Source organism: Sarcophilus harrisii, chromosome 6 (assembly GCF_902635505.1).
Source record: "Sarcophilus harrisii chromosome 6, mSarHar1.11, whole genome shotgun sequence".
Lineage (NCBI taxonomy): Eukaryota > Metazoa > Chordata > Mammalia > Dasyuromorphia > Dasyuridae > Sarcophilus > Sarcophilus harrisii.
Window position 1 is genome coordinate 1,195,055 of NC_045431.1, and position 18,273 is coordinate 1,213,327.

The 18,273-nt window shown below is 42.0% G+C and overlaps 2 protein-coding genes across 3 annotated transcripts in view; one reads left to right on the forward strand and one right to left on the reverse strand.

The window, feature by feature from the left end:
- EVC (EvC ciliary complex subunit 1) overlaps nucleotides 1–5,446 on the reverse strand; it is a 107,384-nt gene extending 101,938 nt beyond the window's left edge. For both annotated transcript variants that reach the window (XM_031943804.1, XM_012552338.3), the window contains exon 1: nucleotides 4,931–5,446. In XM_031943804.1, coding sequence (XP_031799664.1) covers nucleotides 4,931–5,113 — 183 coding nt within the window. In that variant the 5' untranslated portion in view covers nucleotides 5,114–5,446. The remainder of the gene's footprint in view (nucleotides 1–4,930) is intronic.
- Nucleotides 5,447–8,162: 2,716 nt separating this feature from the next.
- EVC2 (EvC ciliary complex subunit 2) overlaps nucleotides 8,163–18,273 on the forward strand; it is a 157,463-nt gene continuing 147,352 nt past the window's right edge. The window contains exon 1 of the mRNA XM_031943199.1: nucleotides 8,163–8,598. Coding sequence (XP_031799059.1) covers nucleotides 8,335–8,598 — 264 coding nt within the window. The 5' untranslated portion in view covers nucleotides 8,163–8,334. The remainder of the gene's footprint in view (nucleotides 8,599–18,273) is intronic.

An 18,273-nucleotide genomic window follows, 5' to 3' on the forward strand; every position in this document is an offset into this window, starting at 1 on the left:
TATAGAACTAGAAAAATTATTTTTAAAAAATTCATCTGGAACAACAAAAGGTCAAGAATATAAAGGTAATCCATGAGAAAATAAATGTGAAGGAAGGTGGCCTAATAGTACCAGATTTCAAACTATAGTACAAAGCACTAATCGTCAAACTAATCTGCCACTGGTTAAGGAATAGAGTCATAGTTCCTAATGGAGTAGATTAGGTACATAATACACAGTAGTATATAATCTAATGTTTGATAAACCTCAAGTTCATGCTTTTGGGGTAAGAACACATCATTTGACAAATAGTTGTGGGAAAATGGGTAAGCAGTTAGGAAGATCCTTCATTTCACATGCAGCAGGGATATGCTAGACTTCGGCAGTATGTAAACTGAGAATTACCAGTAGAATGGCTGGTTTTTGAAGAGGCAGAGAAACTAGAAACCAAACTGCTAACATTTGCTAGATTCTGGAGAAAGCAAGGGAGTTCCAGAAAAACACTGACTTATGATTTCTTGACACTAAAGCTTTTGTCTGTGTGGAACACCACAAAATGTCCTGAGTTCTTAAATAGATGGATATACCGGATCATATTACTTGCCTCCTGATAATCCACTGCACAGGTCAAAAGGCAACAATTAGAATCAAACATGGTTTAAGATGGAAATAGTACAAGGTTGTATATCCATCATCTGCAGGACACATCATCTGAAATCCCAGGTGGATGAATGATAAACTGGAATTAAGATTGCCAGGAGAAATAGCAGCAATCTCTGATATGCAGATGATAAAGTGTCATAGAGTGAAGAAGAATTAAAAAGCTTCTAGATTAGGGTGAAAGAGTATAAAAAAATCTCATTTGAAGCTTAATATTAAAAACAAATCGAGATCCTGGCAACTGGCTCTATGCCATTCTGACAAATAGAGGGAGAATAAAGAAAAGCATTTTCAGATTTATATTCTTGGGCTAAAAGAGCTTTCAGAAGGTAACTGTAGCCATGAGATGCGATCATAATGGAATACTATTGTGCTTTAAGAAATATCAATTAGAATGGTTTCAGAAAAACAAAATAAAAGTGGGAAGCTTTGCTTACACTGATGCAAAGGGAAGTGAGCAAAACCAGGAGCAGCCATATTGTAATGATGAGCAAGTGTGAAAGATCTAGCTATGCTGAATACAACAGTGATCAGAGGCAGTTTCCAAAGACCTATCATGAAAAATGCTATCTGCAGAGAGACAACTGACAAACTCTCAATGCAAATTGAAACATATTTTCTTTAAAATTTCCTTAATATTTTTACATGTTTCTTTTGCAACGTGGCTAATGGAGATATGTTTTACATAATGTCATATATATATGTATATAATCAATATACTCCTTATCTTTTTTCCCCTGAGGCAATTGGGGTTAAGTGACTTGCTTAGGGTCAAACAGCTAGGAAGTATTAAGTGTCCGAGGTTAGATTTGAACTCAGGTCCTCCTGACTACAGGGTTGGTGCTCTATCCACTGTGCCACCTAGCTATCCCTAGTCCTTATCTTTTTGAGGGGTGGAGCTTATGTTATTCATGGGAATACATTTTACATGACTACACAGGTATAACTTATATCAAACTGCTTGTTTCTCAAAGCGGATGATGGAGGAAGAGGATTTGGAAACAAAATTTTTTAAATATACGTATTAAAATGTTTTTACATGTAATTGGGGAAATTATAAAATTATTGAAATTTAAATTGTTCAGTTGGGCCCAACTCTGTGGGACCCCATCTGCGATTGTCTTGGAAAAGACACTGGAATGATTTTGCTATTTCCTTCTCCAGCTGGAGGAAACTGAGACAGTGTCACACAGTAAATGTCAGAAGCCAGATTTGAACACACAAAGATGAGTCTCCCTGATCACAGGCCTGATGCACCTTAATGAGCATTTAATAAGCAGCTATTGTGTACATCGCACTATGTTAAGTGTTAAGGAAACAAACAAACAAACAAATTAACAAGAGTCCGCCTGATGAACACAATATTCACATAGAAGAAAACAATGTAATCAGGTCTGAGGAAGGATAGAATCCCAACAACTAGGGGCAGCTTTGGATGTGGCATCTAGATGAGCTTCCAATTAGCTAAAGATCAAAGGGAGGGGGCAGGGAGAGCATTCCAATGTATGGGGTCAACTTGGCCAAAGGCATAGAGGTAGGAAGGGAGCCAAAAAGAAAGTCTAACTGGAGCACAATGAGAGGAAAGTGAAATGAAGTAAATGCACCACTTAGAAAGTTGATTGAGGGAGCCAGATCTTGAAGGGCTTTAACTTCCAGGCCAGAAGGTTGTATTTTACTTTAGAGGCAAGAGGGGAGCCATCAAAGCTCTGAGGAAGGAAAATGCAAAATACCGACAAATCTGTTTTGGGAAGATCATTAGAGGCTACACGACAGGTGAGGGAGGGGAGGGGCTTGAAGTGGAGAGCCCAATTAAAGATTTTCTCAAAAGTCTGGGTGAGAAGCAAAAGGGTCTGAACTCAAGAGCTGGGCTGTGTCAGCAGAGAGAAGACGTGCAAAAAGGTAGGAAAATGCATTCAAGTGCTCAGTTGATAAACTCAGACAGGGGAGGTTGGGAGAGAGAAGATTTAAAAATTGGATTAAGATTGCCAACATTTAGACTGGAAGGATGGTGGTGTTCTTAACAGAAATAGGGAAGACTGGAGGAGAAAGAGCTTCAGAGGGAAACCTAATAATGGATTCCAGTTTGGCCATGTTGAGTTTGAAATACCTTCAGGTTATTTCAGTGGTCGTCAAAGTGTAGTCCAAAGAATTGTTGGGGTCTCTGAAACCCCTTCAGAGGGTCTACAAATTCAAAATCATTTTTTATTTCTAATATAGTAAATAGCTATAAATATAACCCATGTGAAGAAAAACTCTTTGAACAGATCCTCGAAAGTTTTTTTTTAACAACATGAAGATACTGAGAACAAAAGTTTGAGAACCACTGTTATAGAGCAAGCAGTTATGTGGAGCTAGAGCTTGGGAGAGAGATTAGGGATGGATTGGAAGGTTGGGAGTCCTCTGTCTAGAATTAATCATTGAACAAAAGCAACCACCAAGAGAAACTTTAGAAAGACACAAACAATGGCCAGAATCTTAAAGGACCCCATACTAAGAGAAGGTGACCTAGCAAATGAAACTCACTCTTGGCACTCCGAGCAAGATGAGGAAGAGGTGGAGGAAAGATCAATGACATGAAAGCCAAGGAAGGAGTGGATGAGAATAATGGCAGGGGTTACAGAAGAGTGGAGAAAAGACCAGCAGCAATTAAGAAATTTGGTGGTTAAGCCAAAGAGATCAGTTTCAAGTGAGTGGTCAAGATGTCCCTAGGAAACCAGGAGAGAGCAGTTTGGGAGGAGTAGTTTGAGCCTGACTCCAAGGGCCCGAGGAGCTGGTGGGAAGTGAAGAAGCAGAAACTCCAGGCTCTGCCTAGTAAGAATGGGGAACAAAGGCCAAGGAGAGTCTGAAGAGTTGCTGTCCCCACATATGCTTTTTTTCCTCTGACTCAAAGGAACTATGATAGCATTTAGGGGTGTTCAAGTCAGTCTTCATAGGCTCATGTTAATTGTGAAATTTCTGTGTGAGCTTTTATCCTTTAGAAATAGGCAAGCTCCAAATTGGGGCTTGAGATATTGTGTTGATTGTTTTGACTTAAGAGTGATGAAGTAAATGTTAATAATAAAGATTAAACTTGGGGCAACTAGATGACCCAATGGAGAGAATTATGCATCTGGAGTGGGAACACTTTTCTTCATGAGATCAAATCTGGCCTCAGACAACAGACGTGTGACCTTAGGTCAATTAACGCAATTGTCATTTAAAAAATTAAGTAATTTTAGCTCAAAGGAGCTGGTAGTTAGGATAATTTAATGGGACTGGAGGTTAGCAGAGAACTGAGTGCGAGTTCTGCCAGACATGGCAGGACCACAGGCACAAACCATAACTGTGAGTCATATACCTATGGCCAGGAAATTAATTCACAATTGCCTCATCTGTAAAAGGGGGAGAATTCTCTGTAGCATTTACTTGGCAGGGTGCTTATAGATTCAAAAGAGATGAAATAAGTGGCTCTGCCAATATAAACAACTGCACACATAAAAGCCAGTTATGATAAAGCAGCCCAAGACCTTAGGAGATCCCGAGTCTGGTCCATGTTCCTCATTTTATGGATGAGGAGGGCAGCAGGATACAGCTGGTCCATGATCTTCATTATATGGATGAGGAGGGCAGTAGGACACAGCAGATAGGGTGCTAGATTTTGTGAGGCTAAAACACATGATCTCCAAGGTATCTCAAAGGTCCTTTAGGGATGTGCTCTGTGTCACACAGCTTACAGGCAGAGGAATCTAGACGGGAACTTGGGTGCATTTGAACTTCAAATGTTCTTTCCATTGCAAAGCATTGCTTCTTTCCTTTGCTAGCTTCCAGTTTGTCATTAGTAAAATTGGGGGTCTGCATTGGATCCCATAGGGTACTTTGCAGATCTAATGTTCTTGAGTCTCCATGGCTCTAGGACATGGGCAATAATAAGTTGTTTTATTTTGGTTTTGTTGTTGTTGTTGTTTTGAACTCCTTTATACCAAGTCCGAAGGAGGGCATTTGCCGCACCACCAAAATCCAGACATTGACGTAGAGTAGACAGAAGGATGGTGAGAATCCAGAAATCATCAGCTCAGATATAGCCCCCACACACTACTTATGAGTCGGAGCAAGCCCCGAGTCCTCACTAACTTTCTGGGCAGCCAGAGGTGCAGATGTGCACGGGGAGCGGGGTCCCCACCCCGAGTCACTGGGAGCGAGGTCCCCCCCGCCTCAGTGCACGGCGAGCAGCCGGCCCCTGCACGGAGGACTACAAGCTCCAGTGGGGAGGAGCAGACTGTGGGCAGAAAGAACAAAGTGCCGGGGGACCTACCTTCTCCTGGAGCAGAGGTTTGATCACGTAGACGCAAAGCAGGAGCGCACAGCCGAGGCCCAGGGCGGCCCCCAGAACCACCGCTGGCGCCAGGAGAGCCGGGACCACCTGCAGGGACTCTGCCCAGAAGTGCAGCGGGATGTCCCGCAGGCAGGCGCCGGGGAGCGCCTCGGCCTGGGCCATGAGGAGACTTCCAGGGCCGGATCGCTGCCCTCCTCCGTCTCCCTCGCGCCAGACCTTCCCCCGCCTGCTCCAGAGAAGTTGTTTGCAACTTTTCGGAGAGGAGCGCGGCTGCCTGAGCCTGTTCCAGAGCGGGCAGCCCAGATGGGGGAGTGTCGGGGGCGCATCCCTTCCCTCCCCGGAGCCCTCAAAGCCCTGAGCAGCTGTGCCCAAGGGGAGGGGGGCTGGCTGTTCCCGGCCCCTACAGCCTGCGGATCCCGCCTGTGCTCAGGCAGACCCCGGCATACTTTCCTCTGTGACTCATCCTCCACCTCCTCCCTCTCTCCCCCTTTCTCCCTCCCTCTGGGGTGGGAGAGGGAGGAGTCAGTACTGGCGACCAAGCAGACCCTTTTGCAACCAAAACTCTGCCCTTCTGAGCATGCCCAGTAACAACTTCCCAAAGTCTTTTCTGTGAACTCTGAGAAGTAATTTGGGAAGCTGGGATCTAAAAGGAACCTAGATCTAATATTCAAATCCTATGTGAAAGGGCCTTGGGTGTACCCTTAAGGGGCCTTGGGTTTAGAGAGAGATTCTCTCTAATTTTTAATTTCTAATTTAAGCTCTGCAATTTGCTTCTGGGGAAGCCTCAGAACAAAAGCACATCACAGCTCTGGGACTCGGTTTCCCCTTTTGCTAAACCAGAAAGTTAAATGAATCTCCGTTTCCCTTTAGCTTTAAATCTTCTGACCAAGAGGCTCAGGCTAGATGGACCTCAGAAGCTGGGTTTGATGACTAAGTAGAAAGAAGAGGGGTTGAGGGGAAGGGTGAAAGGCAGCCTCCGCCCTGGATCACGCCAAACTTTCCCCACTAGCAAGTCTTTTTCACAGAAAAAATCTTTTGCACAACCTGGGATACAAAGGTAAAGGAAATAGGACTACAAACATTTCCTGAATCGTCATTTTGTGAAGCCCACGTTTCATCCCATGAGCCCATATGGGTTTGTGACCCACCGTTTCAGAATTCTTGCTTTAGGTGATAGAGCTGAGGAGAGCAGGAGAAAGGGCAACTGCTCTTTGGAAGCAGATTTTGGTGACATCTCCCCTGTGCTATCTTTTTCTTAGCCACCTATTCCTTATAAATTCATAGTGGAAAAGAGGTAAGAATTAGACCTAGAAAGAGTCTTGGCCGCTGACTTCTAATTCTCATTTCACTGATGAGGAGATGGACCATAAGAGATTGAATACGACCAGAATTTGGGAAACAGGTGTGCCGATCAAAGGTTTTGGACTTTGCCCACTATTTCTGGGCTGCTGCTATTACTGATCATTTCTCCTGGCTTTCCTGCCCTGGAGGTAGGCGCTGGTTGTCATGATAGCAAGGGGACTTTCAGGCCACAAAGTGAGAGTTGGCATAAGACCCTGGTCTTGTCATAGTGGGGATCGAAGAAGGAGGCAATTGTGAGGTTATGGGTCACATCCAAACAGACCTTCAGTTGTCTGATAGAGGGAGCTGGGCTCCTTGGGAGGATGGAATCTGTGGGTTGGGGACCACAGCACCTTGCCTCTGATGAGCAGGGACTTGGTTAAGAGAGGGAATGGAGCAACATTTACGTTGTCCCTGATTAGTTGAGTCAGAGAAACCGGAAATTCAATGAGTAATTTTTCTATCACTGCAGCCTTCTGCTCTTGTTCAGTAATGTCTGACTCTTCATGACCCCATTTGGAATTTTCTTGGTAAAAATAAGAGAATGGTTTGCCATTCAGCTCATTTGACAGATGAGGAAACTGAGGCAAGCAGGGTGCCCACGAGCACAGGGCTAGTGTGGGAGTCCAGATTGGAATTCGGGGAGATTCTTCCTTACCCTAGGCCAGGCACTGTATCGGCTTCACCACCTGGTTGCTCACAGGTGGGATTTTAATTGGCACTTAAAGGAACCTGGGGGGGGGGGGCAGTAACTGTAGTAGAGAAGGGAGACTTAGGAAAGCTACCTGTTCCTCAGACCCTGGGTAATAGCTCTGAAACAAAGTGTGATTATAGATTTAAATCTGGAAGAGCCTTTAGAAATCATCTTGACCAACCTGGGCACTTTGCAGCTTACAGGAAAACAAAACTTCCAGAAGTAAGAGGTTTTACTGAAGTTCATACAGGCCATAAATGGCAGGCACAGGATTCTAATACGAGTCTCCAACTCCAAATTCCCCCGGGCCGCATGACCTGGGTTCCTGATTCTCTAGTCTGGGGCTCTCTCTGCTCCCACACACTGCCCCTCATATAGCATTCCATATTTCATTAGTTATATAGACATAGTGATCTCCTTTCTGAGCCCAAATCAAACCATCCAAGTCACCACCAAGAACAAAACTTTTTGAAAAGCCTCATTTAAAACCCAGATTGTGCTAGCACATCGAGAATGTGTAGAAATACATATTAGTAAAGGGGTCTCTGTATACCTACATGTACAGGGCAGATCCAAAGTCCGAGTGCTGCTCCCTTTTAAGCTTCCTTAAGTTAAAAAAAAATGCACTATGATTGTGTGTGTGTGTGTGTGTGTGTGTTGTGTTTGTGTAAGTGTGAGACACATAAATGTAAGCTACTGGAAAGAGCAGACCACCCCTTGGTCATTTTGGTCCCTTATTCCGCCAATTTCCCAAGTTGAGTTCAGTTTCCTCATTTATAAACCGAGTCTCCCGCCCTTCAGCTGGGAGACCTTCAGACCTTGTGTTCTGCTCCCTCATCGAAAGCTGAGAAATTGGGGCTCGGGGGTGTGAAGAAGCGATTTGCCCCAAGTAGCTTGGGCTGGGATTTGACAGTGTCCGCCCCGGATGCCGCGCTCTGGCCTCGGGGATCCCAGTTCGGATCCTGTGACTCGCAGCTGGTGCCCAGGATCTTGGTCTCCCCCGGGGAAACGCGGGACCTGGCCCCTGGCCTCCCAGCTCCCTCCCGCCCGGGCCGCTGCGCTCCCTTCGGGCCGGGGGAAGCACTGGACGCTTCTCCCGCCTATGTCCGGGCTTCCTCCCTTCCCTGTCTCTGGGAACAGCCGTGGAGCGGAGCGCTGCCTTTGGTGCAAGTTTGCCCTCCCTGCAGGGACTGAGCATGCTCAGTAGAAGGGAGGCTTTGGGTCGGGACTAACACTCTTCCCCTCCTTGTTCCCTGGAAACTTGGGAGTTCTTTCCCTTGTGCTTCATGGGGAGCCATGCGGGCCAGGCCTCTCCCGGGGGGCCGCGGCTCCCCGGGGCCGGCCCGGCATGAGGCCCCCCCGCCCCCCGGGGCTCTGGCCGCCTCCCGGGCCGGGGACGTGGGCTGCCAACTTGGTGGCTCTAGTTTTGGTCTGGCAGCTGCCGGCGCGGGCCTCGCGGGCTCCCTCCTACCCGGCAGGCGCGGGGGCCCCTCTGCCGAGCTCCCCTTTGCCCCAGCCGTCCTGCCTGGGTTCCTGCAGCCCGCCCTGGCACCCTGCGGACGGAGGGCCCCCCCTGGCAAAGCGCCCGGCTCTTGGCCCCTCCGGAGATCAGGTAAGGCTTCCAGCACCCGGAGCAGGCGCCGAGACGTGGCCTCAGCTTCTTTATAAGTTTGACTTGTTCTCTTTCCGCAGGGACTTTGTGTAATCTGGGAGAGTGACTGGGACAAGCAGGTCCCGGCGGACAGTGTTGCTTTGGAGGCGGCTGCTGCCTGGCACGCAGAGGGGAGCCCGCCTGTCACTTCCACACCCTCAGCCTGGGAAGGGGCAGGACTAGGCTCGCCCTTCCAGGACCTCCGCCAGAGCTAGCTGGGGTGGGGTGGGGTGGGGGGGACGTGGAGATAGATGCCTTGGGGCAAGGTGATGGGCCAAGTCCCTCAAGTCTACGGTAGAGGGGGAGTGATGATGATGATGGTGGGGTGTGTGTGTGTGTGTGTGTGTGTGTGTGTGTGTGTAGGGGTGTGTGTGTAGAGAACTGATTCTGCTTCTGTGCCTGTTTCCTCATATAAGATAAGGAGATTGAATTAGTTGCTATTTAGGAATTTTTGTTTCCCAGCTCTAAAATCTATGATCATCATCATAAATTAGAGTTTTTTTCTGAACTCTCTAAGTATCTAATGCTCTACTTGATTCCTTTTGGTTTTTTGTTGGTCTAGGCTTAGGATTTCTCGGGGCCAGGGAATTCCTAGTGAAGGGACCTCCAGTATCCTTGCAGATGGGCACCTTTTACACGTTTATAGAGTTGTTTGGGACACACTCAAGGAACTTACCTAGAATCAATCATCTAGCTAGAATGTTCAAAGGCAGGACCCAAATTCTTGTCTTCCTGACCCTATTCTACTGCCCCTTGGTTTATCCTTCTCCCCCTCCCTCTTCCCAGCTCCCTCACTCTCTTTTGCTTCCTTTTCTGACTTCTGATTTCATTAGTACAGATCAGTAATATAAAAGTCAAATCGAAACAGATCTCTGTAGAGCACAAATTCACTTAGAAAATAACCAATCGACATCATTTCTGTTGTACTTTTCCGTAGTTTGTTCAGCATTTTCCAGTTATATTTTAATTTGCTTTGTATGTCCTCGGGAATTTTGCCATTCGCAGCTGGTTGGTGGTGAGCTTGACTCTTCTGGTGTAGACACTTCTCAGTGATAAACTTCCTGAAACATGGTTCTGCATCTTCTCTTCAACTTAGACTTCTGGAGAGGTGACTGGAGGATTGAGAGGTGAAGTGATTTGGCCCCAGATTCATGTAGCCAGTTATTTATCAAAAGGGAATCTTTATCAAAAGGGAATCTATTTCAGCACTTTTTGTCAAATAGTGAGTTTATTACTCTAGAAATGGGGATCTTTGGGTTTGTCAAACTCTACATTGCTGTAGGCCTTGAATATAGTGTTATATCTAATCTATTCTGTTGATCCATCACTGTCAGCTAGTACAAATGATGATTGCTGCTTTATAATATAGTTTTAGGTTTGATACTGCGAAGCCACTATACTTTTTTTTTTTTCATTAATTCACTTGATATTCTTGACCTTTTGTTTTTTCCACAGGAATTGTTATTTTTTTTCTGGTTTTATGAAATAATTTTTTTTGGCATTTTATGACATTGAACATATAGATCAAGTTAGGCAGAATTGTCATTTTGATTATATTAGATCAGCCTACCCATGAGCAATTGATATTTTTGCAGTTGATTAAAATTTATTTGTGTGAGAAGTGTTTTGTAATTATGTTCATATAATTCTTGGGTTTGGCTTGGCAGATAGACACCCAAATATTTTGTTGTATTGGTATAAAGAAAATTTCTCTTTCTACCTCTTGCTTATGTCAGTAATATATAGAAATACTAATGATCTGTGAGTTTATTTTATATCCTCCAACTTTGCTAAAGCTGCTAATTATTTCCGGTATGTTTTTGGATGATTTTCTAGCATTCTCCAAGTATAACATCATATCCTTTGCAAAGAGTGGTATTTTTATTTTCTCATTGCCTATTGTAATTCCTTTAATTGGTTTTCTTTTCTTATTGCTAAAGCCAACATTTCTACCACAATGTTGAATAATCCTGGTGACAATGGACATCCTTGTTTCACCCCTGATCTTACTGGTAATTTCTCCAGCTTCTCTCCATTACAAATAATGCTTGTTGTTGGTTTTACATAGGTACTGCTTATTATTTTAAGAATGGTGCCTTTATCCCTATGATCTCTAGTCTTTTAAAAAGGAATGAGTACTGTTTTGTCAAAAGCTTTTTCTGCATCTATTGAGGTTATCAAATGATTTCTGTTGGTTTTGTTATTGATATGGTTGATTGTAATAATAGTTTTCCTGATATTTAACCAGCTCTGCATTCCTGGTATAAATCCCACTAGTCCTATCCTGCTGATATGTTGCTATAATCTCTTTGCTAATATTTTATTTAAAGCTTTTGCATCAATATTCATAAAGGATATTGGTCTGTAATTTTATTTCTCTGTTTTGGTTCTTCCTGATTTAGGTATCGGTACCATTTTTGTGTCATAGAAGAAATTTGGCAGAACTCTTTCCTTATTTTTCCAAACAGTTTACATAATATTGCAATTAATTGTTTAAAATGTGTAGTAGAATTAACTTGTGAATCTGGCCTTAAATGTTTTTTTCTTAGGGAATTTGTTAAATGATTTGTTCAACTTCTTTATTTCTAAAATGAGCCTATGTAAGAAATTTATTACATCTTCTGTTAATTTAGGCAATTCATAATTTTGTAAAGATTCATCCATTTCATTTAGATTCTCAGACTTTCTGCCTTACAGTTGAGCAATATAGCTCCTAATTATTGCTTTGATTTCTTTTTCCTTGGTGGTAAGTTCACCCTTTTCATTTTGGATGCTGGTGATTTTTTTTTCTTTTCTTTTTCTGATCAAATTAACCAAAGGTTCATCTATTTTGTTAGCTTTTTTCATAAGACCAACTCAGTTTAATTAATTCAATAGTTTTCTTAGTTACAATTTTACTAATCTCTCCTTTGAATCTCAGATTTTTTAATTTGGTATTTAATTGGGGAGTTTAATTTGTTCTTTTTATAGCTTTTTTTAATTATACATTCAATTCATTGATCTCCTATTTCTCTATTTTACTCATGTCGTTATTTAGAGATATAAAGATTTCTCTAAGAATTGCTTTGGCTGTATCACATAACTTTTGGTATGTTATCTCATTGTTATTCTCTTAGATGAAATTATGTATTGTTTCTGTCATTTGTTGTTTCACCTACTCATTTTTTTTAGGATTAAATTATTTATTTTCCAATTAGTTTTTAGATTATTTTTCACTGGCCTTTTATTGAATATAATTTTATTGTATTGTGGTCTGAAAAGAAAGCATTTGTTATTTTTGCATTTTTGCATTTGATTTTGAGGTTTTTATGCCCTAATAAATGGTCAGTTTTTCTGTAGGTGCCATGTACTGCCAAGAAAAAAGTGTATTCTCTCTCTCTCTTCAGTTTTCTCCAGAGGTCTATCATATGCAAGTTTTTGTAGGATTCTGTTAAATTCTATAGTTTTCTTTCTTGTTTACTTTGTTGTTAGATTTATCTGATTCTGAGAGGGGAAGGTTGAAGTACATCACTAAGACAGTTTTGCTGTCCATTTCTTCCTCTAACTGGCTTAACAAATTCTATAGGAATTTGTATGTTCTACCATTTTGGTGCATATACATTTATTATCATTATTACTTCATTTTTATGGTACTCTTCATCAAGATCTAGTGTCCTTCCTTATCTCTTTTAATTAGACCAATTTTTACTTTTGCTTTATCTGAGATCAGAATTGCTACCTCTGTGTTTTTTTTTATTTACTTCAGCTGAATGATAATAAATTCAGTTCTATTACCTTTACTCTGTATGTGTCAAATGTGTTTGTCTTGTAAAAAACATATTGTAAAATTCCGTTTTTTAATCTACTCTATTTGCTTCCTTTTTATGGGAGAGTTTATCCCATTCACAGTTGTGATTACCAGCTGTGTATTTCCCTCCATCCTATTTTCTCCCCTGATTATACTTTTGTTCTCTTTTTTCTATCCTGTCCTTGATAGGTGTTTTTTTGACCACTACTTTATCTCCTGTCACTCCTCTTCCCTTATCTTAAATGCTTTAACCAACCCAGTTTAACTTTTGTCACTCTATCCCTTTCTCTTACCTTTTTTTCCTATTGTTTCTCCTTACCCTTCTATCCAGCCCCTCTTTTTCTTTCCTTGTTCTCCTCCTACTTCTTTATATGATTACATAAATTTATATATACAACTGAGTGATTAAGATATTCCTTCTTGGAGTCAAAATTAATGAGATCAAGCTTCAGACAATGTTCATCTCCTTTCCTTCTTTTCCTGGATTGCAATACTGTTTTGTGCCTCTTCATGTGATCTAATTTGTCCCATTTTATCTCCCCTTTGCTCTTCCAGTACAGATCTTTTTCTCCCCCTAAATGTAATTTCTTTTGGATGTCATTATATCAGAATCCATTCACACTCACACCCTCCATCCATGTGATACCTCCTTCTGTCTATCCTAGTGGCAGACACAGTGCTCAAGAGGTACAGATATCATTTTCCCATCTATTGATGAAAACAGTTTGTTTTTAATAACATATTTTCCCCTGTTGACCTTTCAATGCTTCTCTTGAGTCCTGTGTTCATAGATTAAATTTTCTGTTTAGTTCTGTTTTTTTTCAATAGAAATGATTGAAAGTTTCTTTCTTTATTGAAGATCCATCACCTCCCCTGCAGGATGATGCTCAGTCTCACTTGGTCTTTAATTCTTGGTTATAACCCTAGGTCCTTCACCTTTTGGAATATAGGATTCCAGGCCCTTTGACATTTTATTGTAGAAGCTGCCAGATCCTGAATAATTCTGACTAATGTTTCTTGACATTTAAATTGCTTTTGTCTGGCAGCTTGCAGTAAATTTCTTTTTGAGATTGTAGTTTTGGGTTTTTGCAACAATGTTCCTTGGGGTTTTCCTTGGGAATCTCTTTCTGAAGGGGATGTTTTTTTTCTTTTAAAGCCTTTTATGAGCACTTCCAAGAAGCCTCTCTGGGTTTGGGACTAATTTATATCTCTCTTTGAGATTTCCTCTGTGGATATTTTGTCCTCATTTGATTTGATGGTTTAGTTTTCCCTGTCATCATGCTAGCTTTCTATGGTCAAGGTTCTTTTCTGTTTCTTGCTCCTTTTCTTTTCTTTTCTTTTTGCATTTACTCTTTTTTTTTTATTTTTATGATCAGATGCTCTTGGAGCAAAGGGGGTGCTTCCCACAGCTTTCTATGCTGCTCTGAGCCTTGGCTTTGAGTCCAGGGTTTGAAGGGGATAGCTTTGCTTGTTCTTTTCAGGAAACAGTCTGGTTTCCCAGAGGTTACCTTCTGAGCTGAGACAGGAGGGTGCCTCACTGATTTGCTCTTTTACTGAGCCAGGACTAAGGTCTCGGTTGCTGATTTTCTGTGATTAAGACCTCTCACGAACTTTCCCAGAGTCCATCTGACCTGGACTGAGACTAACCAGTGGAGAGACTGACTTTTCTTTTCCAATCTGTCTCAAACTGGAGAGTGGTCTCATTCCATAAGACTCCATTCAAAGGTCCAAGTGGGTTTCAATGGAAACTGGGAGAGCTTGAGTAGCTTGTTGGCTTTACTCTGCCATCTTGGTTGTACCCCCAGAACTTCATTCTGCCATTTTTGCAGATAAAGAAACTACGGCTAAAGGAAGTAAAAGGATTTGTCCAAAATGTCATGTAAAAGCTAGTGGAGTCAGAACTTGAAACTACTTAGAATTGCATCCAAAACTTTTCCTTTGCCCCTTTGTTTCATAAATACAAGATGTATATCTTGGCAGTATCTACAGTGAGAGCTATTTTGAAAACTAGATCTTCTATGGAGCTAATGAAGTTTCTCTCACACTTGAATTGATGCTAAAGTATTAAAGAAGAGTTAAGAGTTACTTGGACAGTAAGGAGATCAATACGTCACTACTTAAAGAATTAATTCAGGTTATTCACTGAAAAGTCAAACACCAAATTTGAAATACTTTGTCTATACAATAAGCTGGGGATACGGCCGGTACAGATCTGGACCAGATTTTTCCCCCCATTACTTATTAGATGCAAAACCTGGACAAGTTACTGAACCACTGTCTGCATCAGTATCCTCATCTGTAGCATGGTGTTAATCACAATATGTAGCTCCTGGGTTCTTGTAAGGATCAAATGAGAAAGTATTTTAAAACCTTAACGCACTGTAAATGCAGCAACAGCTGATCCTGGCCAATGACTATTACCACAAGCTTCTTCCCCTGCTTGATTCTCCAATTGATCTGACTTTCATCCTTGGGTTTCAGTGGAAAAGGCAGGTTCTAGGAGTAGTTCCTGACGACAGCTGTCATCTCCAGTTGTCTTATATTGGTCCTAAGCAGCAACCTGGGATTACTTGCTAGCTGGTAGAAATTGAGGAATTTATCTGTGGCCTGTGTGGCACATTTTAACTCTAAGTGCACAAACCCCACACTCTGCTCTTGTGCTTGCTCTGCTGTCCCATATTTCTTTCTACTGGGCTCTTACAGTCGGCACCATCCTTCTCCTCTCATTTCACGTGGATTTGTCACGACTCCTAAACTAACACCACATCTCAGCCAGAAGCAATTTTGTACTACACTTCTCGATGCTTTGGGTCTTGGATTTTTAACTGTAAAAGGAGCTGCTGGAGTTCATTCTCTGGTTCTATGAGCACAAGATGTCAGAGCTAGTAGGGTCCCTGCAGTGCTGGAACAGAGGGCACTAGGATGGGAGGAAATGTAAATGTAGAATGTTGGAAGGATAGCTCACCTGAGTGGTGCAATGGACAGAGCACTGAATCTGCAGTCAGAAAGATCTGAGCTCAAAACTGGCCTTGGGCACTTCCTTTTTGTGTGATCATGGGCAAGTCACTTAACTTGATTAAGTGGCAAACACTTCTATATCTCTACAAAAACAGCAAAGTATAAGTGGGTGGAGGTCCAGGGCGATGTTACAAGGGATTTCAGAGAGGCAGAACTAATAAGATTTGACTCATTATTGGATATTGAGGAGGATATTATAAATATTTAGTAAGTATCCACAACGTGAGGGTGTCAGTGAATGGTGCTGGCTTGGTGATGCTCTAGAGGGAAATAAGCAAGTTAGGGAAAGGGGTCAGGGTGGGTGTGAAGATCTATTTTACAGACAAGCTCAGTTTCCCACAGGAGCCTTATTTATGTGGAGGTGACGTCCAGCAGTCAGGTGATATTGGAGGAATGGGGCCCATGAGAGAAATGAGGTTTGGGAGCCATCTTCATGGGATGATAATGGTTTTCTTCAGACCTAAATCCAGAGGTTTAAAGAGGGAAGTGAAAGGATCCTTAGCTGAGACTCCCAGGACTAGGTCCCATAAGGTAAATGATGGTCCAAGAAAGGCTGAAAATGCAAGATCCAAGGCAGAGCAAGGTGGCAAAAACTTACACAGAAGAGATTGGACATTTGGGGAGAATGATGAACGTCAGAAACTGCAAAGGTCAAGAAGGACCACGACAGAAAAATAGCATCCCCTGTGGCTGGCAGCAGAGTCCAAAGAGTTCCAGGCTGGTCAGAAGACGTGGCTCAATCCTGGCTCCACTCTTTATTGTTGATATGATTGAGGGCTTCTTAATTTGCATATTCCTGAATCTCTGTTTATTTGTTTATGAAATGAGCATAATAATACCACCTAATTCACCAGTTCGTGCAAAAAGCAGTATAGACATATCAGTTATTAGATACTTTGTTCTTATGAGGCAGTAGTCCCCTAAAGTATAGACCATTTTTGTCGGGAAAATTTCAAATGACATTAGGTTATTTGACCTAATATAATTTTGTTATATTATAATATAACTTTTGGTATGCTTTTTAATGCTTTTGTATTCTTTTAGCTAGACTTAGGACCCAGGATCCTTGCCCTTTTAGTGTAATATTGACTTACTTCAGCGCTTTCCTCCTCAAAGCCCCCAGATTCTCATTTGGCATTTGTGGTGGGCCTTTTTCCTCACAGTAATGCTGTGGATTCTAAACTTACCATAGCCCCTTCATTATTTACAGTAACAATGGCAAAATTTGGGAGTGGAAAAAGGCATTTTAAATAATAGCATTTTCTTAGAGATTAAAAAGTCTGAGATGGAGGGAACTTTGAACACATAACTAAGAATATTTATTCCATAAGGGAGTCTAGAATATCCGAGCTGAAAGAACTTTTGCCTCATAGAACAGAATTGACAATAGAACTTCAAAGTACTTGTCCTTTTTACTATTGATTGGTCTTCAAATAAATTTTACAAGTGTAACTAAAGAAAATGGAAGGAGTTCAGCCTTTGAATACTGCAGCAGCAAGAGGGCTTCATTTTATTTGGTTATGAATGGAAGCAGCATGAGTCATAGGACAGGGTGAAGAGCAACCTTGGAGCCCATGTCCTATAAGACCCTCATGTCACACGTGAAGGGACTGAGGTCCAAGGAGCTTAAGCGACCCGCCCAGGTTCACAACATACCAAGCAGGCCTTGGGCTGGGATTTTTGTCTGTTTTGTGTTTTTAAGTGTTGTGTGGAAATTGGAAATTTCTCTTGCATCGGTCTCTTATTGTCTTCCTAGTTTCTAAAAATCTAAATATAAAGATTATTGCCTAAAAATCTGTCTCTTCCTTTCTCTGCTTCAGCGTCTTCTCGTGTGTGTGTGTGTGTGTGTGTGTGTGTGTGTGTCTGGCTGCTTAGTCTCTATATAGATGAATATAAAGACTAGTCCCCCAAAACATAAGAACCTGTCCATTTGCTTGTACTTTTAATTATAATCAGTGCATGTGCGCTAGTGAGGTCTTTTTTTCTCCCTTTGTAGAATATGAAATCTTTTCTTCCTCATCTTCGCTCCTATTTCTTTGCCCCCATAATGAATTTAAAATCTCGTGCAAGACATCAACTTGTTTCCATGACAACGGCTGAGCGATCCCAGATTCACGGAACTGTAGATTTTGTAGTTGATAGCCTAGGAGAAAGGAGGTTACTGCTGAAACACAATTGAATAATAATGTGCTGAATAATCGTGGTTTTGGGGACCAGCTAAGAGAAAGACATTTACTTAGTAGCAGTCAGTAAATGATTAGTAAGAACCTATTATGTGCCAGGCACTATACTTGGAGATTTGCTAGATGCTTTCTTTACAATGACCCAAAAGCACAAAGTATGACCAGCATTATTATTCCCATTTTATAAAGGAGGAAACTGAAGCTCTGTGAGATTAATGACCCCCATGGTCATGCTGCAATCTCTTAAGTGGGATTCAAATCCAGGTCTTTCTGAACCCAATTTCTAATACCCTTTCCTCTATAATTGCCTGTGATGGGCAGACTGTCTTCTGGCTTCTGAGGTTCGATGTTATGTGAATAACATATTAATCACGAACACCGCATTGTTAATATTAATCACTATTCGTATTATCGATATTCTTCCCCCAAGTGGGTTGTTTATAGCAAGCACTGAGGTTAATTATTTCTGAAACATAATGTACAACCGCTTTTTGCTGTTGTTAAAAGATTAGTATGTTCCTATACCTCTGGAGCTAGGGAGCTATCCTGGGCCCAGAGGATTTCTTCTAGTAGAAGAAGCAGGTACAATTTGGGGCAGGCCCTCTCCAAAAAGCTTTCTTGCTTCCGACTTCGCACCTAGCCGGGGAA